At 38.7% G+C, this 27,122-nt stretch overlaps 1 protein-coding gene and 1 pseudogene across 1 annotated transcript in view; one reads left to right on the top strand and one right to left on the bottom strand.

Annotated features, from left to right (window-relative positions):
* The first annotated feature begins 342 nt into the window (after positions 1-342).
* The window catches only part of LOC140522998 (uncharacterized), a 40,499-nt gene continuing 13,719 nt past the window's right edge, over positions 343-27,122 (top strand). The window contains exons 1-3 of the mRNA XM_072638110.1: positions 343-467; positions 6,852-6,975; positions 25,017-25,309. Of these exons, the coding sequence (XP_072494211.1) occupies positions 343-467; positions 6,852-6,975; positions 25,017-25,309 (542 nt within the window). The remainder of the gene's footprint in view (positions 468-6,851; positions 6,976-25,016; positions 25,310-27,122) is intronic.
* On the bottom strand, positions 24,794-25,208 carry LOC140527728 (vesicle-associated membrane protein 3 pseudogene; annotated as a pseudogene).

Below are 27,122 nucleotides of genomic sequence, written 5' to 3'. Positions count from 1 at the left end.
TCTTCAATGAATTCTTTTTGGGCAGGTGGCCATTTGACATTACTCTTTGGGGTAGAAGAGAGTTTTTTCTTTCGGTATCCTCCTCTGAAGATGAACCCCAATCTTCTCTATTCCTGTAGTAGCTCTCTATGGTTGGATTATTTCTCCTTTGCCTGTGCATTTTTTGTAATAATCTAGTTTTTATAATCACCTCTAGTCCTGAAGTATGGGAGATGGTGCCTCTGGTCTCTGATCCTCTTCAGTTTTTCCATTTTGACCTTGAACTCAAAAAAAAAAGACCAGCTTCCTGTAAGTGCCCAAAGTCAGCAGTTTCCACCCCCACTGCTTCTGCACTCACCAGGCATGTACTGGTTCCTTGTCATCCCCAAGGCTCTCCACAGCACAGCCGGGTCTAGCATTCCCTGTCAGCAGAGGTTCCATAAATCTTCCCCAGGTCAGAGACCAACTCCCCTCACTGATCAATTTTTGTAAAGATATATTATATACAGTTAAGAAATATATAAACTCCTTATAGTCCCATTTAGTAACCACCAAAAAATGCATGATCTCTAAATTTTAAAAGTCTTATTCTGGTACTCAACTTTTTACTGCTTATTTTTTGGCTAGATTTGTCTAAGTCTGAAGAAGATACATTTAGGTCCCCTGTTATTATACTTTTACAACATATGTCTCCCTCAAATTCAATTTTTTATTTATTTATACACTATGTTATTTGGGGCAAATATATTAAATATTGATAATGGCTTATTTATGTTATCTTTAAGCTTGATTTAATTTCCTTGCTCATTTTTTCTTAACATATCCATACTTATCTGAATTAATGATTGCCACTCCTGCTTTATTTTAGCTCAACAGAAGCCCCAACTAACCCTTCATCTACTCTCTCTCTCTATGCTATTCTTGATACATGTTTTCACAAATGCTCAGGGACTGTTGTGGAAAGAAAGCTAACTTTATACTAGCCAAGAATATAAATTGGTGGGAGGTTTATTCCATATCTTGTTACAATCCTAGAAAAGGAGAAGGTAGTTGACATATTGTTGAGAAGTAACTGAGCTTCTGAATACAAGCCATAGGCAACAGTAAGAATTGGAGTGAAGGAGAGCAAAACTCAAGGTATGATGAAACTACCTGTTTACCTGAAATGGAGACTGATTCTAAAACAACACTGCTCATAACAAGAAGAGAAAATACTGGTTCTCTTTCTCGCTTCCATGCCAGTTTCAATTATGCTTATTGCCACTGATTAATAACATTGTATCCTTCTCTTTTAGCCTGGGGGTGGGGGTGAAGGAGAGTGGGAATGGAAGTAATCCATTAGTGGGAAACAGTGAACCTTCTTTGCCTCCCTCTACTAGATACCTCTTCAAAGGCAACACTTGCCCACTCAGAATCTACTACCCAGAATCTGCTCTCAAAACAGCAATGATTATGCTATGTGCTGGCTGCCTCCCATACTTGTCAAGCAACTGCTACTCACCTCTGCCTTCTAGATTCCTTTAAGAGTTTCCTTCAAAGTTCAACTCGTATGCCACCTTCTTGCTCCCTATATTTATTTTCCATGTGCTTATATGTATGTATATCGTGGCACTCAATAAGATTTAAATTCCTTGAGTCCAGGGACTATTTCCTTTTTACTCTTTAGTATTTATGTCTACATTGTCTAACATTATACAGGGCACAAAGTAGGTACTTAATAAATAAGTACTTAATAAATTCTAGTTTATTGAATGATTGATAGCTAGGGTTTGAATTCAGGTCTTTAGTACTCTATTTTTTTGAGGAGATGGTTCTGGAGGAGAAAGTGAGGCTGGTGACTTTGCACAGCCCTCCCTCACTCAAATCAAAATCAACTGCAAGTCATGTCATCATCTCCCTGATGTCATGATCCTCTTCGAAAACAAAGAACAAGCACAACAACAACAAAAACAGTGACCAACATATGTGCACAAGTTCTTGTTCAATCATTTCAGTCATGCCCAAATCTTCATGACCCCATTTGGGGTGCAAGTACCCCTTCATTAAAACAGGTATACACAGCATCATACACAGGTGGAAAAAGTCCTGATCTTAGAGTCAGAACTTAAGTTCAAATCCTGGATTTGAGACTATGAAGCAATGAGCAAATCTCTCTCTCTCTCTCTCTCTCTCTCTCTCTCTCTCTCTCTCTCTCTCTCTCTCTCTCTCTCACCTCATCTGTAAAATGCACCTAATTCACTGTAAGGATTCAAATGAGGCAATGAATATAAAGTTACTGACCTTCCTGACTTCCTTTAGGTCTCAATTAAAATTTCACCTTCTGAAACATGAGATCTACTCTCATCACATTCCACTAAAGGAAAGAATATAATGCACACTCATTCTGATAGAAAAACCTATCTCATAACACAGGAGAGTGGGGGACAGGGGCACAAGCAGGATGGGGGGGAGGATAGAGGGGAGGGCATGGGGAGGAGAATGCAATACGAGGTCGACACTCATGGGGAGGGAAAGGACCATAAGAAAATAGAAGTAATGGGGGACAGGACAGGATGGAGGGAAATATAGTTAGTCTTATACAACACAACTAGTATGGAAATCATTTGCAAAACTAAACAGATATGGCCTATATTGAACTGCCTGTCTTCCAAGGGGAAGGGGTAGAGAGGGAGGGAGCTAAAGAAGTTGGAACTCAAAGTGTTAGGACCAAATGTAATGTTCTTACCACTGGGTAACAAGAAACACAGGTTAAGGGGTCAAGAAAGCTATCCGGCCCTACAGGACAAAAGAGAAGATGGAGACAAGGGCAGAGAGGGAGGATAGAGGAGAGAGCAGATAGGTCACAGGGGCAATTAGAAAACTTGGGTCTGGGGGGGAGGGGGAAAAAAGGGGAGAAAATTTGTAACCCAAAATTAAAAGTTTAATAAAAAAAAAAAATTTCACCTTCTGGGGGGTGGAGCCAAGGCACTTTCTATATCTTTCCCCCAAAACCCAGCCAAATACATGTAAAAATGTTTCTAAACAAATTCTGGAGCTGCAGAACCCATATAATGATGGAGTAAAGCAAATCTCCAGCCCAAGACAGCCTGAAAAGTCAATGGGAAGCATCTATAATGCAGGGCTGGCAGCAGAGCACAAGTCCAGCATGGGCTGCACAGACACAGACGGGACCTGAGCAGAACTCTCGGGGACTGAATCTCTGCTGGGTGTGATGGTTTCCAGATTTCATGACCTCAAAAAGTCAAGAAAAAATTGGAAGGTCAGTGTAAAAATCCTGTGGGATCTGTGTGAGAGAGCAGATTGGTGCAGCCCCAGTCCCAGGGTTGCAGAGGAGGTAAATAAGCCCATGGTGGCAGCAGCAGGGGCAGTAGCTGTTTCTGCAGCTCTAGGCGCACAGATTGTAGGGGCAATCTAGCAGCTGATATTATACTCCACCACCCCCACTGCAGAGAACTACCTTGACAAAGAGCTCAAAAGTCAAGTAAATGGCTAGTGGAATGAGTAAAAACCAGAAAAAGAATCAGACTATACAATTTTACTTTGGTGACAAGGAAGAACAAAATAAACAAGGAAAAGACAACAAAGTTGAAGCTCCTACATTCAAAGTCTGCAAGAAAAGTATTAATTGGATTCAGGCCATGGAAGAGCTCCAAAAGGATTTTGCAAATCAAGTAAGAGAAGTAGAGCAAAAATTGGGAAAAGAAATGAGAGTGATGCAAGAAAATCATGAAAAACAAGTCAAGTGCTTCCTAAAGGGGACCCAAAAAATGCTGAAGAAAATACTACCTTAAACAATTGACAAACCCAAATGTCAAAAGAGATCCAAAAAGCCAATGAGGAGAAGATTGTCTTAAAAAGCAGAATTTGTCAGATGGAAAAGGAGGTCCAAAAGCCCACTGAAGAAAATAATTCCTTAAAGATTAGAATGGAACAGATGGAAGCTAATGACTTCATGAAGAATCAAGAAATTACAAAACAAAACCAAAGAAATGAGAAAAAATAGCAGACAATGTGAAATAAATCATTGGACAAACCTCTAACCTGGAAAATAGATCAAAGAGAGATAATTTAAAAATTATTGGACTACCTGAAAGCCATGATTTAAAAAACAGCCCAGACATCATCTTTCAAGAAATTATCAAGGAAAAGTGCCCTGATATTTTAGAACCAGAGGGTAAAATAAATATTAAAAGAATTCACTGATCACCTCCTGAAAGAGATACCAAAACAAAAATTCCTTGGAATTTTGTAGTAAAATTTCAAAGCTCCCAGGTCAAGGAGAAAATATTGCAAGCAGCCAGAAAGAAGCAATTTGAGTACTGTGGAAATACAATCAGGATAACACAAAACCTAGCAGCTTCTACATTAAGGGATCAAAGGGCTTGGAATATGATATTCTGGAGGTCAGAGGAGCTAGGATTAAAACCAAGTATCACCTACCCAGCAAAACTGAGTATAATGCCTCAGGGGAAAAATGGACATTCAATAAAATAGAGGACTTTCAAGTATTCTTGATGAAAAGACCAGAGCTGAATAGAAAATTGGACTTTCAAACACAAGAATCAAGAGAGGCCATGACAGGGTAAACAGGAAAGAGAAATCATTAGGGACTTACTAAAGTTGAACTGTTTGCACTCCTACATGGAAAGGTAATATTTGTAACTTTTGAGACTTTTCTCAGTATTAGGATAGTTGGGGGATCATATACCTATAGACAGAGGGCATAGGATGAGTTGAATATGAAGAGATGATATTCACAAAATAAAAATAAGGGGTAAGAGCAGAATATATTGAGAAAAGGAGAAATAGAATGGGGTAACTTATCTCTCACATAAAAGAGGTAAGAAAAAGCTTTTATAGTGAAGGTGAAGAGGGGGGAAGTAAGAGAGAAAGAGGGAAATTTACTCTCACCAGATTTGGCTTAAGGAGGGAATAACATGTACACTCAATTTGGTATGAAAATCTATCTTATGCTACAGGAAAGTAGAGGAGAAGGGAATAAGCAAGGGGTGTGTGGATGATAGAAGGGAGGGGAAACAGAAGGAAGGGGTAATTAGAAGTAAACACTTTTGGGGAGGGACAGGGTCAAAAAAGAGAATAGAATAAGTGGGGTGCAGGATACAATGGATGGAAATACAGTTAATCTTTCACAACATCATTGTTATGGAAGGGTTTTGCATGACTACACATTTATAAACTGTATTGAATTGTTTGCCTTCTCAGTGGGTCGAGTTGAGGAGGGAGGAAGGGAGAGAAGTTGGAACTCAAAGTTTTAAAAATGAATGTTAAAAATTGTTTTTATATGCAACTGGAAAATAAGACATACATACCATGGGGTATAGAAATCTATCTTGCCTTAAAAGAAAGGGATGGGGATAAGAGAAAGGAGGGGTGTGATAGAAGGGAGGGTAAATTGGAGGAAGTGATCATCATAATTCATGCTGTCTTGGGCTGGGTGGAGAGGAGAGAAGGGGAGAAAATTTGGAATTCAAAATCTTATGAAAGTGAATGTTGAAAACTAAAATTTAATTAAATTAGTTAATTAATTAAAAATTCTTTAAAAGACAAAATAAAATCTAACCTTCTACAGGACGCATTCTCCAAATTCCTCATATTTTCAGTTATTTCCTATTTGTCCTGTATATAGCTTGCTTTGTATATATTTGTGGCATATTGTCTCCATTGTTAGACTGTAAGCTCCTTGAGGGAAGGGACTGTCTCGTGTCTTTTGTTGAATCCCCAGCAATGCCTACTGAATCTGTATCCAAAAACAGATAAAAAACAAAAAGGAAAAGGATCTATTTGTTCAAAATATTTGTAAAAGCTCTTTGGTGGTGGCAAAAATTAGAAATTGAGGAGATGCCCATAAATTGGGAAATCACTGAGCAAGCTGTGATATATAGTTGTCATTATGGAATACTATTGTGCTAGCTGCTTGCAATATTTTCTCTTTAACCTGGAAACTGTGGAATTTGGCTGAAGTTCCTAGGAGTTCTCTTTTTAGGATCTCTTTCCAGAGGTGATCAGTGGATTCTTTCCATTTCAATTTACCCTCTATCTAAAATATCAGGGCAGTTTTCCTTGGTCATTTCTTGAAAGATGATGTCTAGGCTCTTTTTTAAATCATGGCTTTTAGGTAGTCCAATAATTTTAAATTATCTATCCTGGATCTATTTTCCAGGTCAGTGGTTTTTCCAATGAGATATTTCACAGTCTTCTATTTTTTTCATTCTTTTGGTTCTGTTTTGTACTTTCTTGATTTTCCATAAAGTCATTATCTTCCACTTGTTCTATTTTAATCTTGAAGGAATTATTTTCTTCAATAAGCCTGTGGATTTCCTTTTTTCCATTTGGCCCATTCTGCTTTTTAAGGCATTCTTCTCCTCGCTGACTTTTTGGACTTCTTTTGCCATTTGGGTGAGTCTATTTTTAAGGTGTTATTTTTTCAGTATTTTTGGTGCCTCCTTTAGCAACCTATTGACTCAGTTTTCATGATTTTCTTGCATCACTCTCATTTCTCTTCCTAATTTTTCATCTACTTTTCTCTTACTTGATTTTCAAAACCCTTTTTGAGCTCTTCTGTGGCTTGCAACCAATTCATATTCCTCTTGGAGGCTTTTGATGTAGGAGCTTTAACTCTGCTAGTCTCCTCTGGTTGTATGCCCTGATCTGCATTATCACCACAGTAAGATGCTACAGTATGAGTTCTTCTATGATGTGTACTCATCTTCCCAGGCAAACACTTGACTTTCTAACTCTTTGTCAAAACAGAACTCTGCTTCCAGTGGTGGTGGGAGTAGCGATGTGTGTACTGTCCCAGGCGTCAGGGTTTTTGTATCATTCTCTTGATCCCCCACTGTCTGTGGGCCCAGAGCTTTGGAAGCAGCTGCCACCACCATTGCTGCTGATTCTTCTGCTGCTGCCACTGCTACTGCTGCTGCTGCTGCTTCCACTGCTGCTATTGCTGCTTCCACTGCCACCACCCCACCACCTTTGGTGTGAGGTCTGACCTGGCCAAACTGTACACTTCTCTTTCACCCAGGTCCCACAGAGTTGTCCCACTGACCTTTTTGGTGTTTGTGGATTGAGAAGTCTGAAAACTGCCACAGCTGCCAATGACTCAGTCCCCTAAATCCTACTCTGACCAGTCTGTGCCAGTGTGGCCCATACCAGACTTTACTCCACTCTCTGTCTGGTGCAAAAGACCCTTCCTGTTGACTTTCTAGGTTGTCTTGGACTGAGGATTTGTTTTTCTCTTTCATTTTGTGGGTTCTGTATCTCTAGAATTTGTTTCGAGTCATTTCTTTTACAGATACTTGAAAGGCTTTGGGGAAGAGCTCAGAGAAGCTCTTGCTTTTACTCTGACATTTGGTTCTGCCCTCAAACTCTATTTTTAAATAGTACCAGTCTTTTTTTTGTTGTTTGTTTGTTTTGGGGGTTTTTTTTGTTTTTTTTTTATTTATTTAACTTTTAACATTCATTTTCACAAAATTTTGGGTTCCAAATTTTCTCCCCTTTTGTCCCCTCCCTCCACCCCAAAACATCGAGCATTCTAATTGCCCCTATCACCAATCTGCTCTCTCTTCTATCATCCCTCTCTGCCCTTGTCTCCATCTTCTCTTTTGTCCTGTAGGGACAAATAACTTTCTATACCCCTTTACCTGTATTTCTTATTTCCTAGTAGCAAGAACAGTACTGGACAGTTGTTCCTAAAACTTTGAGTTCCAACGTCTCTTCATCCCTCCCTCCCCACCCCTTCCCTTTGGAAGGCAAGCAATTCAATATAGGCCATATCTGTGTAGTTTTGCAAATGACTTCCATAATAGTTGTGTTGTATAAGACTGACTATATTTCCCTCCATCCTATCCTGTTCCCCATTACTTCTATTCTCTTTTGATCCTGTCCCTTCCCATGAGTGTTGACCTCAAATTGCTCCCTCCTCCCCATGCCCTCCCTTCCATCATCCCCCCCACCCTGCTTATCCCCTTATCCCCCACTTTCCTGTATTGTAAGATAGGTTTTCATACCAAAATGAGTGTGCATTTTATTCCTTCCTTTAGTGGAATGTGATGAGAGTAAACTTCATGTTTTTCTCTCACCTCCCCTCTTTTTCCTTCCACTAATAAGTCTTTTGCTTGCCTCTTTTATGAGAGATAATTTGCCCCATTCCATTTCTTTTTCTCCTCCCAATATATTTCTCTCTCACCCCTTAATTTCATTTTTTTAAGATATGGTCCCATCCTCTTCAATTCACTCTGTGCACTCTGTCTCTATGTGTGTGTGCATGTGCGTGTGCATGTGTGTGTGTGTAATCCCACCCAGTACCCAGATACTGAAAAGTTTCAAGAGTTACAAATATTGTCTATCCATGTAGGAATGTAAACAGTTCAACTTTACTTTACTTTAACTTATGACTTCTCTTTGCTGTTTACCTTTTCATGCTTCTCTTCATTCTTCTGTTTGAAAGTCAAATTTTCTTTTCATCTCTGGTCTTTTCATCAAGAATGCTTGAAAGTCCTCTATTTCATTGAAAGACCAATTTTTCCCCTGAAGTGTTATACTCAGCTTTGCTGGGTAGGTGATTCTTGGTATTAGTCCTAGTTCCTTTGACTTCTGGAATATCCTATTTCACGCCCTTTGATCCCTTAATGTAGAAGCTGCTAGATCTTGTGTTATCCTGATTGTATTTCCACAATACTTGAATTCTTTCTTTCTAGCTGCTTGCAATATTTTCTCCTTGACCTGGGAACTCTGGAATTTGGCTACAATGTTCCTAGGAGTTTCTCTTTTTGAATCTCTTTCAGGCGGTGATCTGTGGATTCCTTGAATACTTATTTTGCCCTCTGGTTCTAGAATCTCAGGGCAGTTTTCCTTGATAATTTCATGAAAGATGATGTCTAGGCTCTTTTTTTGATCGTGGCTTTCAGGTAGGCCCATAATTTTTAAATTGTCTCTCCTTGGATCTATTTTCCAGGTCAGTTGTTTTTCCAATGAGATATTTCACATTATCTTCCATTTTTTCATTCTTTTGGTTTTGTTTTGTGATTTCTTGGTTTCTCATAAAGTCATTGGCCTCCATCTGTTCCATTCTAATTTTGAAAGAAACTATTTTCTTCAGTGAGCTTTTGAACCTCCTTTTCCATTTGGCTAATTCTGCTTATTAAAGAATTCTTCTCCTCATTGGCTTTTTGAACCTCTTTTGCCAGTTGAGTTAGCCTATTTTTCAAGGTGTTATTTTCTTCAGCATTTTTTTGTGTCTCCTTTAGCAGGGTGTTTACCTGCTTTTCATGCTTTACTTGCATGTCTCTCATTTCTCTTCCAGTTTTTCCTCCACCTCTCTAACTTGATTTTCAAAATCCTTTTTGAGCTCTTCCATGGCCTGAGCACATTGGGTGGGCTGGGATACAGAAGCCTTGACTTCTGTCTTTCCCTGATGGTAAGCATTGTTCTTCCTCATCAGAAAGGAAGGGAGGAAATACCTGTTCACCAAGAAAGTAACCTTCTGTAGTCTTATTTTTTCCCCCTTTTCTGGGCATTTTCCCAGCCAGTGACTTGACTTCTGAATATCCTCTTAACACCCACTTGGCCTCCAGATCCACCCAGGCAGCGCTTGAGGTCTGAGATTCAAATGCTGCTTCCCAGCCTCAGGGCTTTGGTGGGGGCAGGGCTGCTATTCAGTGTGAGATTAAGTTCAGGTGCTCAGGTGGGGGCAGGGTCGCCACACAGGACTTAGTTCCCTCTGGGGTGGTTATGCAGAGACCTTCAACAATGGATCCAAGCTCCTGCCTGCTTGGGGAGCCCTGGTCTGCTCCCTCCTCCACTGCTGCCTCCCTAGGGGGCCTGAGTTATGGGGCACCCCACTCCCTTCTCAGCAAGCTGAGAAGACCCTCTCATCAATCTTTGGGGCCCGTGGGTGCAGGGATCTGCACAGCCACTGGAGACTCCATCCCTGAAACCTGCTCCGATCTGCTCCTCTTGGTGCCTCGTGGCCAAGGCAGGGCTGGGCTCTGCTCCGGGTCCACAGCGTGACGGACCTTTTCCGTCAGGTTTTCAGGGCTCTCTGGAACAGAAATCTCATCTGCTCTGTTTTTCTGTGGCTTCTGCTGCTCCAGATTTTGTTGGGAGTTCTTTTTTACAGATATTTTATGGGCTGTGGGTTCGGAGCTAGCATATGTGTGTCTTTCTACTCCGCCATCTTGGCTCCACCCCCCCCCCCCCAGTCATTTTGATAAGTACTAGCTTGTAGTCTCCTCACTTTATTCATGAGTTCCCTTGATACCCTCAGTCTTTTGTTCCTCTGAATGAATTTTTTTCTAGCTCTATAAAGCAATTATTTGGTAGTTTGATTGGTTTGGCACTGAATAACTAAAGTAATTTAGAACATATTGTCATTTTATTATATTGGCTTGGCATAGAGATGGGCAATTAATAGTTCTCTTCTTTAGATCTGTATTTATTTCTATGAAGAATCATATAATTGTGCATATATAGTTTCTTTGTGTTAGCAAATAGAATCTTAATCATTTTACACTTTCTCTAATAATTTTAAATATAATTTCTCTTTCTAGTTCCTCCTACTGGACTTTATTGGTTGTTTTATGTTTGTTTATTTTATATGTTGTAACTTTTCTGAAGTTGTTGTTTCAGTTAGGTTTCTTTTTCATTTGACTCTCTGTGGTTCTCTAAGTAAACTATTGCTTCATCTGCAAAAAGCATTAATTTTATTTCTTCTTTGGTTGTGCTTATTCCATCAACATATTTTTCTTGTCTTATTGCTATAGTTAGCATTTCTAGCATTATATTGAATAGCAATCATAAATATTAAATAATAATAGCGATAAAGGACATTATTGCTTTACTCTTGGCCCCATTGAAGACATACCTGTATCTTTACATGAGTGTGTGCAAAGCTGTGTTGTTGCACTGTCTTCTTTTATCAAATTCATGTGAAAATGAAGTTGAAAAGATAACCACTTCCTTCACCCCTTTCTTCATATTTTAGTATTCTTGATCACACACATATATACATATATATGTATGTGTGTGTGTGTTGCTCTCTCTACATATATATATATATATATATGTATATATGATGCAATAGAAATGTCCATCCCCTTCCTCAGCATAGTTTCCTACCTTGCCCCATCTCTGTCTTCTGAGATCATCCAAACATATCAAAACTTCTCTTTCTTATTATTTATTGTCTCATTAAGTCATTTTTTTTCCTGATTCTAATTTTCCTAGTGTTTGGTTCTTAGGTAAGGTTTCCCATCTTCCCTGTCACTCTTTTCTCCCTAACTATTCCATTTTTGTTTCACTTTTTTTCTAGGCGCTTTTGTAATATTTGTAGTTACAACGTTTTTCCCCTCCAAAATGTTTCTTGAATTTTCTGTGGGTTTACTCCCATGTCTCAGTCCAAGGTGTTTTCTCTCATAGTATTTATTGTTTTTATTGTTTTCTCATCTCATCAGCCTCAGTGTCTAGGTTGGTGAGGGGAGCTCTAGTTAGGCCAATCTATGAAGTTATCGGGAAAAGAAGAAAGAACTTTTTTAGGTGATTTTAGAGATGAAAGCAAAAAGCAAAGTACAGTCATCCCTTCCACATCAAAAGAGTTAGGGGAGCAGGGCCCCCACAATCTGGAAAATTCGTGTAAATTTTTTTGGCTTTTCCTTTGTACTAGAGAAAAAAATCTGAATTATTATGATATTAAAAGATACAAATTTTGATATTATACAATATTATATATATCTTTTATGCACTTCTGAGTTTCTAAACTTTTTCTGCACCATCTGCTGGCCTTTGTGTGTAGTCTGTGGCTTCCATAAAACTTCCTCAAAGTTCCCATTTAATTTCTTATGCTGACCCATGGTATATCAAAATTGGCATGTGGAAGGGATAACTGCACAATGAACATTTATGTATTGCATGACAATTAAAATGGCAAGTGTTGTAAGGCTGGCCCAGTGTTGTTCTTTCAAGGGTGGCATAACAGGTCTTTTAGAGTACTTTCTGCTTTTTTCTCCCTCCATTCTCCCTTGGAACTCTATCTGTAAAATGCTGACTAAAATTCCCCAGAGGATCTCTGGGACACAAGGTTTGCTTTATTAATATAGCTATGTATTTGTTCAGTCAGTTTTCAGTTGTGCCCAACTCTTTGTGATCCCATTTGGGGTTTTCTTGGCCAAGATACTGGAGTGGTTTGTCATTTCCTTCTCCAGATAGCTATTCATCAATGTTATATAATTATATGACATTCTAAAGTAAAAATATTGATCCATTTATATAGAAGGAAGGATGACACTTGCAGTCTAAGCAAAGGTGTATTTATAGATATGTGGTTAGAAGATGTATAGAGCTACAGAGGCCAGATAATATGGACAGTATTGTAACAGTTAAAACTTTGTTGGCCCTGCTACAAGCCTCCAGTATGAATTGTGATTGCTGTTTCTAGAAATAATATCCAAAAATACTATGGGATTAGAGATCCACTCAATTAATAAGTATTAATCAAATACATGCTATGCAACAGGCAATGAGTTAAGCACTTTATAAACATTATTTCTTTTGATTCTTACAACAACTCTGGCAAGTAAGGGTTATTATTATCTTCACTTGAAGAAACTGAGGCAAAAAATTGAGTGATTGCCCAACATTTGAGACTGGATTTGAATTCAAGTCTTCCTGATTCCAGGCACTGCTAGATGTGAGAGATGTTTGGGAGGCTGTGTCAACAAAATTTGTCAACTGATGAGAAATGTTGGGTGGTGATATGAAGATAATGCCAAGATTGAGAGCCTGGATAACTAAAAGTTATCCTTGATGGAGCTAAGGAAGTTCTTGAATGAAGCTAGGGATTTAGGGGAAAGATAGTATAGTTTAAGATATATTTAGTTTAAGATTCTAATGTCACATCCAATAGGCTGGTGGAGATATCCGAATGAAAATAAGGAGACAGACAAGGGCAGTTAAGGATAGCGTGCCAGACCTAGAGTCAAGAAGACTCATCTCTCTGAGTCAAATCTGGCCTCAGACACTTATTAGCTGTATGAACTTGGACAAGATATTTAACCCTCAGTTAAAAACTGTTTCCTCAGTTTTCTGATCTGTAAAAAGAGCTGGAGAAGGAAATGTCAAGCCACTCCAGTATCTCTGATAAGAAACCGACAAATGGGGTCGCGATGAGTTTGACATGAATGAAAAATGACTGAAACAACAAGAAATGAAATAGACTAAGAAGGGTTGGCTATAGTTTTGAGCATATCATTTGCTCACCTGTCATGCACACTATCCAACACTAGAGGGTGTTCTGTTCTAACTGACAAGCTCTCTCTGGTCCTCAGACCGCTGGTTGTCCTCACCCCTTAGCTCTGTCTTATCATGAGTGGTACTATTTTTCTCCTGCTGCTAAGTCCTGATGGTGTATTATCTAAGCAAATTAAACATGTCCCTAGACCCCAGACTGCTGGTTTATTTCATCATTGACTGACTGGGAATTTCACTGATTTGTTTATAAAATACTTTAACCAGATATAAAAACTTTAATTTTTACATACATAAAATTTTTACAGACATAGAACTTTAACCAGAATGTTAAAAACAAAGAATATAAATGTATTCAGTACAGCCACCTCAAGTCTGTGCTCTTCCCATGAATAGGCAGTAAACTCCTTGTAGCAAGCAGGATAAGACAGAAAAAAATAAAATAAAAATCCCAGGAAACTCAGCCCCCCACCCTCACCCCCCAGGAGTTGCTGCCAAGGTACCCACGAAGGGTTTGTTTATTTGTTTTCAATTATTTTCACTCTCAAGAAACCTTCCAGCAGATCAGCCTCAAGTCCTTTGATGGAATAGAGGATTCTCTCCCCAGGGCATGGGCAACCTGCTATAAGTAGACTTTCATGTTCAAGCAGTTGTACCCTTTCTTTATTACTGACATTGCTATAGAGTGATCAGTGCCCCCAGATGTGCACCTTTTCATTGTGTCTCTGTCCCCATGGAAAGCAGAGGAATTTCCATGCAGATAGTAATTGATAAGCCAAAGAATGAAGTTCGAGAAAGAAAGCATTGCACCTTAAAAGAGAGAATCATTTTTTGTCATTATTGTTTTTCTCTTTGAAGCCTTCACCTTCAAAAGTTCCTGGTTTCTATCCTGATATCTCACCTTCCTAGTTCAGTGGCCACCTCTGGCCTCAAACCAAGTAAATGAATATAAGATTGGCACCTCCAGAGAAATACAAGGGCTTTTATATTTCAGATGGTTCCCAAGGCAGCCCATTGAATTTTTTTCAGACAGTCTTTCCTTCTTTGAAGCCTAAATTTGCCCCTCCCCTCCCCAGTAATCTTAATTTTGTCCTCAGGGTCAATTAAAAACAAATCTAATCCTTTTTCTTAATTTATTTGGTTTCTTGAAGAGAAATGCTTCATGTACTTGGGAAATAATTTCCTATTCCTCTTAAGCCCACTTTTCCAGGAGGATGCTTTCCAAGAGTAAATATTCCATCCTTCTTGAGCTAGCATCTCCCAAACAACATCAGATCATGGAATTCTGTCATTTCTCTGGAACTCTGACATCTGCTGTCCCCAAGTGTAAGGTAAGTTTTGGAATATGCATGTTTCAGCACCAGGTGGTGCTGCTGAATCATTAGCTTAATTCAACAAAAGAACCTTGGTAATTCAGGCTCTCTATGGGTCATGGAGAAACATGTCAATGATTCTCAGAGAGCAGACAACTTTCTATCCCCTAACATTGTCTGTGTGTCTATCTGTCTTCACTGTTCTGTTTCTACTCTCTGTTTCTCTTTATCTCTATGGTTCTATGTCTCAGCTCTATCTCTTCTCTGTCTCTGTGTCTCTGTTTCTGTCTCTGTCTCTGTCTTTCTCTTTTCTCCCCTCCATTCATCTCAGGATGAGGCAAAGGTTCTTAACCTTCTGTGTGCCCTTTTGGCAGTTTGATGAAGCTTAATTATTCTCAGAATAATTTATTTAATGCACAAAATAAAAATACATAGGATTACAAAAGAAACACAATTATGCTGAAATACAGTTATCCAATTTTTTTTTCAAACAAGCTCCTGCACCCTAAGTTAGAAATCCCTATCCTAAGGTCTGTGATTAGTATAGCTTTCCACAAGCTGAATAGCTCTCAAGTGCCCACCTGCCAGAAACCCTGCCTCTTTGCTGAGTTTTATGGTCTTTCACTGAACCCCAGCTGTGTGACCTTGGAGTAATAAGAGCTAGCTCCACGTGCAAACATACTGACATGTTAACTACATGTTAAGTGCTTTTACTTTAGTGTTTGAATCAACTAAACAAAAAGAAACACACCTATACATACATGCATGCATGTATACATACATTATATGTATAATACACATTATATGTATAATATGAACCCCTGTTTGAATCAACTAAACAAAAAGAAACACACCTATACATACATACCCATATACATACATTATATGTATAATATAAACATGTATGTAAATGTGTATATTAGAACATCTACCACACAGTTGCACAGCTGAAGCTTCTTCTAGGCTGAGGTGCCATAAACCAGTAAAGAGACACACTCTGAACCCTCACTTTTATGTTAGAGTTTAAGGTGCTTCCAGTTCCTCTGGAAATTTTGAACAGAGAAGTTTTAGGATTTAATTCAAGGTGCCTAGGTTTAGCCTCAGCTGTTTCTGGAGTGGCAGATGTTCCTAATGTAGGAGCAAAGAAAACCTCAATGCAAGAACTTGCAGCACTTCCAACTACAGCCAACGATCCTCTAGATTCAGCCACTGATGTTTCCCAGCATGAAGCCCTAGTCTAGGCCAGGGCTTCTTAAACATTTTCCACTTGTGACCCCTCTTCGAGTTTTGGCAGCATTCATTGGCATTGTGTGGTGCAAAATGTGCATGCTTTGTGTTCAGAACCAAGGCTGCAGTGAAGTTGTGTGATGCAACACGGGCAAGGGCTGCCAGAAACACCTCAGATTCATTGTTTGCTTTTAGTTAATTTTTTGTCATTGCACATTCAGAGACCTTTTACTATTATCAAACTTATTGCAACCCAATATAGGGTTGTGACCCACAGTTTAAGAAGTGTTGGTCTAGGTTATCTGGGCACCACTTGGCTTCCTGTTCTGGACAAGGATTGTCAACCATTTCTCAGCACAACTGGGTCATTACTTATGAAGCAGAGTAGATGAAATTCACAGCAGACTCTGGTAAGGAGAGTTTACCATCTTGTCCATTTGACCTTGAGATCTCCTCAGCACTTCCCTGTTAGCTCCTGTCTCATGATATCCTGTCCTGGTCAAATCCTGAAATCCTACCCTTTACTTCTTTCTATCTAGTCTTAGTGTAATAAGCAAAGCTAACAACTCGTCTCCTGCTATACATGCATCCTTATCAAAGATGAAGTAGATTTTAGCCTTCCTCCCAAGGTTAAAATCATTTTTACTTCGACAACCATTATTAGTCAGAATCAGGTCCAGAACACCAGATGCCCTTGTTGCCTTTACCTTTTAAAGAATGAAATTATCATCAATGAAGGCAAGAATTCCTTAGGTATCCTTTTTTTTTTTTTTTAGAACCGTAAGATATTAAGCAGTGAAGAAAATTTGAAAGTTAAAATTCTCCAACAGTACTATGTTCTGTATTTGAACCCTGAGTATCTATAACTCAATCTTCAATCACCACTTTTGGCTGAGAAGCCTACAATATATCCCCATCATAATATCTCTCCTACGTATTTATCTCTCCATTGATCTAAATCCCAATGACTTCCAGGACATTCCCTATGGACAAGGAAATACACCGTGCTACTGCACCACCCTCCATAACCAATCAATTCCTGTTGATTAAACTATACCCTTCAAGTCAAACTTATGTCCCCCAAAAGTCCTAATGATAGCTATAAGGTCATCTTTACTGCCTTGTTTTAAGATCTCAAGCACATTTTGAGCTATAATCTATCTTCATTCTTCCTTAGACCAATCCTTATTCTTCCTTTTCTAGACTCATGTAAAAAATTCCAAGGCATTTTTTCAGTGTCAAGGCATACACCTTCATTCATTTCATGATTCATTCACAACACATTTCTCTTTCTTTTACAGCGCTGTTGGCTGTTGTCTCTCTCTCTCTCTCTCTCTCTCTCTCTCTCTCTCTCTCTCTCTCTCTCTCTCTCTCTGTCTGTCTCTCTCTCTCTCTCTCTCTCTCTCTCTCTCTCTCTCAATATATTCCAGTTTTTGTCATTGACTCAGTCACTTTGAGTCCACATCCAGAGCCAGATTCTACCATCATATCTTTTTGAGCACCAGAATCGAAGGAACTTCTTAGATATATCCAGAGGATAAATGATAGCTGCTAGAGCTATGTACCTCAGTGTAGAGATTTCTTCTTTTTCTAGCATTCTCAACTCCAGCATCCATACTGTGAGATCTAGAGCTTGGAGAACGACAGGATCACTGATTTGAGTTTTGAAAGATCATATTGTCTAATCTCTGCACTTTACAGATGAGCAGAAAGAGGCGAAATGACTTGACCTATGTCAAATGTCTAGTTAGTCGAAGTTTGGTTTTGAACATCCTCTTACTCTAAACCCAATACTCTTTTTAATGCATAACACTAATCTGTATGCTTTAACATAAATTTTTGAGGGCATGACTATTATTACTACCTTTCTTACTGGATATTGTCTCATGCAAATTATTGGGCACTTTCATTGACATGATGCTTTCTATTTTATACCTATCCTTTCTATATTATCTGAGTGGTTATATAGCTCTGTCATGAACCTATCTGCTTACCTGTCATTGACAACATCCTAATTATCAGCTGATATTTCATTACCTTTGGAAAGTGGGTGACAACAAATCAGTCACCTAGATCGAGGGGCAGTTTTCTGTGATTCACAGAGTTGAATGTCCTCTATTCAAAACTGACTTGTCTCAAAAATGAAGAGCTATACACAAAAAGATTAGCAAAGACATTACAAAGGGTTTGCTCCACGGAATCCCGGGCTAGCTCAGGTAAACACAAAAGCCCCACTAGGAAAGCCAGCACAAATACCATTAAATGATATAAAAACAAGTCAGCCAACTTTCTGAATGAGAGTCACAAGACAGCTTCAGTATTTGGGGACATAAAGCCAAATCTCAGCCCTGTTCTTTCAGAAAAGAAATTGTTGAAAGAACCAGCTCCCAGAAGGCAGGAAGTATAGGACTGATTTTTATACTCTCTAGAAGACTGGGAGGTAAAACTGAATTTCTGGGCTCCAAATTGAGGGAAAGTGGTACAGGAGACCTCAGATCAGTGAGGTCTCTCATATCCCACATAGGGACCATTGAGACAGCAGCAAAGGTTGGAATCAACTCCCAACTATAGATCACAAAGAGAAGTATACAGAGAGAAACTGAATGCAGAACCCACAATGGACCAACAAAATACTAAAAACACTACTGTAAGATACTACTTACGGAAGCCAGAAACTGAGGTAGAAGGCAGAGTCTATAAGACAAACCATTCATATTGGCAGTAGCAATGAAATCCAGGCTTCAGAGAAGGCAGGACCAAATAAGACCTATGTGGCCCACCTAAGAGAACCACAAGGTATTGATCTGATCCAAGCACAAAATCCTAATTCTAGAACTAAAGCTGAAAATATGAGTAAACATATGAAAACACCAAATACAATGAAGAAATACAACGGATTAAGAGAAGTCAAAGAAGTAAAGCCAGAATAAGAGAATATTCCCACAAAAAGTATAGTTTCAGAGGGCTTTTTAATGACTTGTCCAAAAGGATTATGAGAGTATCTGAAATAATTGAAGCAAATGTTAAGAAATAAATTAGATTTTAAAGAACTAGAAACAAAGTGGGTACCCATCAATTAATTGGTCAATAAACATTTATTAAGCTCCTACTAAGTTCCAAGCACTAAATTCTAGGGATACAAAAGAAGGATGGTTTAATAAATTGTAGTATGTGAATGTTCTAAGCTGACTAGTCCATGTACCTGTTTCACTGTCATGTACATGTCACCATCACAGATGCTGTTAAGGAGAAAATAGAGAAAGGGAATGCTCTCCACTTTCCCCAACCACCATCACTACCAAGTCTACCCATCAGGCTAAGAAAGAAATGGCATTAACTGTGTCCTAAGAAAGAGGTTCCTAAAAGGTTATCTCCTTGACCTTTTGTCTGGTCTACTGGAGGGGCAGTTCTTATTGGTTCAGTCACTAATTGTCTTTGACACAACCCCCATCACAGGGACAAAGTGATTCATCACAATCCTCTAGGGCAAGTATGTCATTTAGCAAGGGTCCTAAGCATGCACTCAGTTCCATAGCAAGTTATCCAATCCAACGTCCCACTTACTTAGAAGAACTGAGTTGCACTAAAGTCCACATCAATTATTCTTTTTCATTTTTTGTGTATTGGACAGGTTGTTTTCCTCACCTACAATGTATTCTTTCCCCCCCTAAGTCTCTTAGGAGCTTTAGTTTCCTTCAAAGTGCAATTCAAATGCTGCTTCCAGCAATAGTGGCCGATCCTCAACTCGTGTCTCCAATGTCCATTCCTACCAGACCCCCTCCCATTAATTGTTTTGTATTGAATTTGTATATATTTACATGTGCCTGCATTATTTCCCATCACATTGGAATGTAACATCCTTGAAGGCATCCATCACTTCACATATGCTTCCAAAATACATAGACTATCTGGGGTCAAATTGGGGGAGCATGGGAGAGCAGGCAAACCACAAAATGGTAACAAAATGTATATATACTGAGGATTCCAACAGCTGGGGAAAACCCTGGGAAAGGTACTTGTATGGGAAGTTTCAGGCATCACTGGCCTAATTGGGATGGAGACTTCAGTAAAACTAATTAGAGTACACCCTTTTATTCTGGCTTCAACCTTAAGAATCACTTCTCAAAGCAACTATAGCCAAGAGAGTCCTCAAGGATAGACTAATATCACTACCTTACTGAGTAGGAGGACATAATTCTGCTGCTAAGAGAGACCCTTTTGTTCACCCTGTCTTTTAGTATAAAGCCATACATTTCTGCATGCCCTACAGCCTGGCATAAAATAAGCACTTAATAAATGTTTTTGATTAGTAGTTACCAAAATGAATTAACTACTGTATCCTATGAATTATGCTTATTGTTCCGTATTCTTTCCATGAAGGATAGAGGTCTGATTTCAAAGTTTTAACCACTAAGGGTTTCTTCTGACTTCAAAGTCTCTCATCTTGATCTATTCACAACCAGGCTGATAACAATTTCCTCTTCTGCAACTTGGCACTGCTTATAATCATTTAAAAATATTTTTTTTCCTATTAACATGACTTTTCTTCTTCAAGTACCAAATGACCCTTCACTGATTGTAGCAGCTATGTTTGAATATGTGACCAGAGGAATAGATCCCTTTCCTCTCCACTGTATCTACTGCATAGCATGGAGTATATTCTCTTGATGTATGAATTCTGCATGTCCCAAATCTTCATTGATCCATTGACACAGTCTTTGTGCTGGCATTGCTATAAGTTCATAATTTCTAAACTTAAGTTTACTTGAAGTAGCAGTGGGAGTTGCATTGGGTACATGCTGAGAAAGGTTTCAAGTTTAACCTTTAAATAGAGTAGGATCAAAATTACGGGGACAAAGAAGGAAGTGGAGATAGTTCACCAGAAAGAGAAAGAGGCCTTCCTAGTATGAAGATTAAAAAAAAAACTCCATACAGGTCACAGAATTATAGAATTTCAAAGTTATAGGGGATATTAGGGGCCATCCATTCCAACATTTACCTGAAAAAGAATTCACAAAGTGAGCAATTTTCCAGTCTTTGCTAGAAGACTTCCAAAGAGAAGAAACTCATTACTTCCTGAGGCAGCCAATCTTTCCTTCTGGGGTTAAAATCAGAGGAAGAACAAGGCAAAGCAAGGCAAGTCAGAAACAAGCATTTATTAAGAACCTACTATGTATCAGCCATTGAGTCAAGTAGATTAGACATGATTATTGTCCCCATTTTATAGATGAGGAAACAGTCCAGGGGTCACACCGCTAGTAAGTATCTGATGCTAATTGAGGTCTCCATGATTCCAGACCCTGCTTCACCTAGCTACATCAATCATCTGTTGCAGATGAGCTATATCCTTGAGTACAGAAAAACTTGCTGATGTAATTGTTTCAATACCTGTCCATGGTATCTGAAAGATCATGGAATATGGGAGTGGTACCACAGGACTAGAAAAGAACAAATGTCTCAATACTTTGTTTTGCTTTTTTAAAATGGAAGAAGGCAGAGTTTGAAAACTACAGGTCAGTGAGTTTAATTCCTAGGAAAATTCTGGCAGGGAACATGAAAGAGATGGTTAATTAACATCTGGAAAAAGAAGCAGTGATTACAAAGAGCTATCATGGCTTCCTCAAGAACACGTCATGCCCTACTAACCCCATTTCCTTTTTTGAAAGCATTACTAAACAAAGATATTAGGGAAGTGCTATAGATGGTCTACTTAAATATTGGCAAAGCAGTTGATAAAGATCTCGTACAACTTTGCAGAAAAGAGGAAGAGATAGGGAGTAGATGAAAATGCCTTTGGATGGATTCAGAGCTGGGTGAATAGTCCAACTCAAAAACTTGTTAATGGGGTAATATCAACACGTCAGGTGGTTTCCAATGGCATACAACCAGGGATTGGTCCTTGACTCCATGCAACTCATTATTTGTGTCAGGGACTTATTGAATAAAGTTATAGATGGCAAGCTGATCAAATGAGCACATGATACAAAGCTGGGAGGAATAATTGACATGCCAGATAACTGGCAGAGTTGAAAAACAAAATCTTGAGAGGAATTATCATGAATTGGATAAGTAGAAATTCACTGGGGATTGACGTAAAATCTTATACCTGAGCATAAAATATCTACCTTACAAAGACAAGTTGGGAAAAGCATGGTTAAATCATAGTTTGTCTGAACAAGATATGGTAATTTTGGGGAAGTTCAATATGAGTCAGCAATGTAATGTGTCAATAAAAAAAGCTGATGTAGTTTGGGGTTGTTTTGAGAGGCATAGCTGACAGGAAGAAGAAGGCAATTATCCTTCTTTTCTCTGCACCTATCAGAACTTCTCTGGAGTATTACGTTCAGTTCTGAATAACATAACACTCTTCTGGAATAGCATTGATAACCTGAAGACCATCCAGAGAAGGGCAAGCCGCATGGTAAAGGGATTTGGGTCCATGACATATGAGAACTGCTTGAAACAATTGGGGATTAGCTTGGAAAAGACAAGAGCTAGGTGAAACATGCTAGACATCTGTAAGTAATCTGAAGGGCTGTCATAGGAAGGAGGGATTCAATTTGTTCTATCTGGCCCCAGAAGGCAGAACCAGAATACTGTGTGCAAGCTGAAAAAATGCATATTTAGACTTATCATCATGCAAACAAGGAATGGGCTCCTTGGGAAGTGGCACTTTACCCTCATAGGAAATCTTCAAATAGCAGCTAGATAAGCACTTGTCAGATATGGGAATTGCGTTCAGTAGCTATTGGTCCCATTTCCTTTATTTTCTCTACCTTTTTCTTTATAAAACATATGAAGAAGGAAGAGGAAATAATTTTAATGTTGAAAGGGGCAATTCATTTAACATTCATGACCATGAATGTGAATGGAATGAGCTCACCCATAAATAGGAGGCGGTAGCAGAATGCATTGAAAAGCAAAATAGAACAATATGTTGTTTATAAGAAAAGAATTTGATACAAAGATTCACAGGGGGTTAAAATAAAGCATTGGATTAGTTGTATCTCAAGCAATTTACAAAAAGGCAATCATAATCTCAGATAAGTAAAAAGAGTTAAAAGAGATAATAGAGGAGACTACATTATGCTTAAAGGCATTAGAGATAATGAAATAGCAATACTTCATGTATCTAAACATTTATATTTGCACAAATACTATGTAAATTATTTAGAACTAGCAACTATTTGTATATGATTTCATTTGGAGCTTTTTTGTTTTGTTTTGTTTGGGTTTTGGGTTTTTTTTACATCCATAAACATTTTATTCAGCACATTACAGTAGGGGAGGGACCCAGTTTAAACACATGGTCAGAGACAAGCAAAGCATTCTTGCTTTAAGGCAGTAACTGTGGGTTAGATGCTAAGGCAAAGGAAGGAGCACCAAAGAGTTCGAGTTACAACCAGACAGTGGAGTGTCTGCAAAGTTATTGGTGACACTTGGTAAACTGACAGCCGCTCTCCTGCTTCAGCTGTACAAAGCACAAGCTGTTTCTACATAAATATAAAACATTTCAGTGATAGCAGAGGAACAGACATTTAAGAAAACTGAACTCAACTCTCATTTGCTCTTTATGTCACAAGTTTTGTTATGTTAGATGCAACCAACTGAATTGCAATTTCAGAACAATAAGTAACATTATGCTGAGATCTCTATTTTGCCCTAAGAACTCCTGTGGCTATTTTGTCTATCTGTTTGATCCTCTGTTCAGATCATGTGCTCTCACACAGAAAGAGACAGTGTATTTTAGAAGGGTAACTGATACATGAGTGATGGATGAAATCTGAAAAAACTAATAAATAAATAAATAACACTAGCTATTTCCAAAGAAACCCTTTGGACGCATTTTGTTATTGAAAAAATTCCGATTTCCTGTGCATCTTTCCCCTGTAAAAAGTGCCACTGGCCACCTCAACAGGCAACAAGAAAGCATAATTTAGAAGTCTGATTTGGGAATGGAGGGAAAACTGGGAATGACAAGAAAAATATACAACCAGCCATAACTGGTGCCAAGAACTGTCAGTCAAAGTCATGGGCAGTCTGACTTGGTGCACCAACCTAATTCTCAGGGACATGCCAAAGGTGGTTGCTGATACTGCAAACTGTCGGATGGAGAACATGGAGGAGGTGCAGAGGAGTGGACAGCTTCCACTTCACTTTGCATTTGCCTTGTTAGGGAAAAACACAAGCAGAAACACAGTAACTAAAGTGCTTTGAAGAAGGTAAGATTTTATGAGGCCAAACTTTGAACACAATGTTAATAATATTCTAATTCTTCTGGAACTTGGACTCCCATTTGGCATTTTCTGGAACAGGCTGAGAATCTTTACTGGCATTTAATGTTTTGGCAAAAATAGAAATTTTGGCACTATCCACACTACCGCTTACACATCATCACCAATGACTCAGAAGTCTTTTTGCCAATGTTTTAAAGGTGAATCACACAAATCACACCAACACATTTTATCACTATCTGACATGAAATATAATGAAAAACATTCAGGAGTGTTTATAAAGGATAGTGGGTTATTTGATAAGGCATCAGAAAAATCTCAAAATAAGGCACAGTCTGTTCAACATGGCAGATTTGTGCTGAGCAGTAGTTTAGTTTTCTTTCAGGAAGGCACATACTGTACATCTGATTATTCATTGGTTTAAAATGTGAATTAGAAAACATGAAGATCATGTGAAGAGGAAAGCAGGCTTGAACAACCTTTTTTTTAACCCTGTTTCTTGAAAGTCAATGGCAACATTACATTCAAGTCATGAAACTCCGGAACTTAGGAAGTCTTCATCAGCCCATATGGGAGTTTATCAAGGCACTGTACAACATGTGAGCTGGGCTACTGACATTTCTAATTAGGAGTATGATATGTATATGTATGTGTGTGTATGTATATATATATGTATGTATTACATATATATTAAAAAGGCAATTTCCTATAAATTGAACTTTATATTAATCAACAAAAATAATTTTGCTTTATATATAACATTTATATTTACATATAAATTTGATAATACAGCAGACTTAAGTCAAAAGACTTGATGACGTTTCTCAAACCACAAGCCTAAGTTTCACTGGCTGTTCATGAAGAAATACTCCACACAATGACGATGATGATGATGGACAATCACGACAGTAATTAGTATCACCCACATCTTGCAATTCTTCCACCAATACTTCCTCTTCAATTTGGCCGCGCTCGTCTCAAACTGGAAAGCCCCTGCTTGCAGGGCGTCAGCACCATCATCCGACTCAGAAAGTTTCTGATCTCGCTCCAGAACTTTGTCCACATTGACTCGCATAATGTCCACTACCCCATCTACCTGCTTTTGTGCCTGCTGAAGACAGCGATTACGGCCAGAGGCAGCACCAGAAACAGAAGGCCCACCTGTCGACATCTCGGCAGCTGGCCCCTTCGTCGGGAGAGGAATCACTTTGGAGGGCTCTGCCGGGGCTCGGAGCGCGGAGGGTGGAGTGGCTCACCGATGTCCAGACTCCATCTGCCTGCTTCCCTGACTGACTGGTAGGCGGGTATGATTTCATTTTGTAACAGAAGTGATCACCTGTGCTTTCTTCTACTAACGTTAGGCTGTCTCAGAATGTCTGACTTTCATCAAATGAAACTGCTATTAATGAACAGCGATATGAACTACAATGGTGGGGAAAATATTTGAAGCAAATTTTTTTTTTTGGAGCTCACATTCTTTTTTTTATCTTTTATTTACCTATTTATTTATTTATGTTTAGTTTTCAACATTCATTTCCACAAGACTTTGAGTTCCAAATTTTCTCCCCATCTCTGCCCTGCCGCACCCTGAAACATCATGCATTCTGATTACCCCTTCCCCAATCTGTTCTCCCTTCTACCACACCCCTACCCTCCCTTATTCCCATCTGCTCTTTTTTCTTGTAGGGCAAAATAGATTTCTATACCCCATTGCCTGTATTTCTTATTTTTCAGTTACATGCAAAAACAATTCTCAACATTCATTCCTTAAATTTTGAGTTCCAACTTCTTTCCCTTCCTCCCTCCCCATCCATCCCCACTGAGAAGGCAAGCAATTCAATATAGGCTATATATGTGTAGTTTTGCTAAAGACTTCCATAATAGTCAGGTTGTGAAAGACTAATTCTATTTCTCTCCATCCTATCCTGCCCTCTATTTATTCTATTCTCTCTTTAGACTTTGTCCCTCCCCCAAATTGATTACTTCTTATTACTCTCTCCTCCCATTTGCCCTCCCTTATACTATCCCCCCACCCTACTTATCCCCTTCTCCCCTACTTTCCTGTAGTGTAAGATAGATTTTCATGCCAAATTCAGTGTACATGCTATTCCCCCTTTAAGCCAAATGTGATGAGAATAAGCTTCACTTTTTCTCTCTCACCTCTTCCCTTTTCCCCTCCATTGGAAAAGCTTTTTCTTGCCTCTTTTATGAGAGATAGTTTGCCCCCCTTCTATTTCTCCCCTGGTCCTCCCAATGTATTCTTCTCTCACCTCTTAATTTTATTTTTTTAGATATCATTCCTTCCTATTCAATTCAACTCACCCCCCCTCTGTGTACATACACACACACACACACACACACACACACACACACACACACATATATAGTTGTTGTCCTTCATCTTTGAAGAGGACTAAAATGACATCACTATAATAAAGTAAAGCTTCAGTGTGTCTGATTGTGGCTGATCAGACCAATATGAGCTCAGAATGCTCTACCACAGATTGGGCACAGATAGTCCATGTTAATATTTGGGGTGGATATCCCAAATTTGTGCATCCTCATATGTATGTGTATGTATAATTCCTCCAACTACCCAAATACTGAAAAAGTTTCAAGAGTTACAAATATTATCTTTCCATGTAAGAATGTAAACAATTCAACTTTACTAAGTCCCTTATGATTTCTCTTTCCTGTTTACTTTCATGCTTCTCTTGATTCTTGTGTTTGAAAGTCAGATTTTCTATTCAGCTCTGATCTTTTCATCAAGAATGCTTGAAAGTCCTCTATTTCATTGAATGACCATTTTTTTCCCCTGAAGTATTATACTCAGTTTTGCTGGGTGGGTGATTCTTGATTTTAATCCTAGTTCATTTGACTTCTGGAATATTCCATTTCAAGCCCTTAAATCCCTTAATGTAGAAGCTGCTAGATCTTGTATTATCCTGATTGTGTTTCCACAATACCAGAATTGTTTCTTTCTGGATGCTTGCAATATTTTCTCCTTGATCTGAGAACTCTGGAATTTGACTACAATATTCCTAGGAGTTTTTCTTTTTGAATATCTTTTGGAAGGTGACTAGTTGATTCTTTCAGTATTTATTTTGCC

This window comes from Notamacropus eugenii, chromosome 2 (assembly GCF_028372415.1).
Source record: "Notamacropus eugenii isolate mMacEug1 chromosome 2, mMacEug1.pri_v2, whole genome shotgun sequence".
Classification (NCBI taxonomy): Eukaryota; Metazoa; Chordata; class Mammalia; order Diprotodontia; family Macropodidae; genus Notamacropus; species Notamacropus eugenii.
This window is presented reverse-complemented; position numbering and strand designations above follow the sequence as displayed.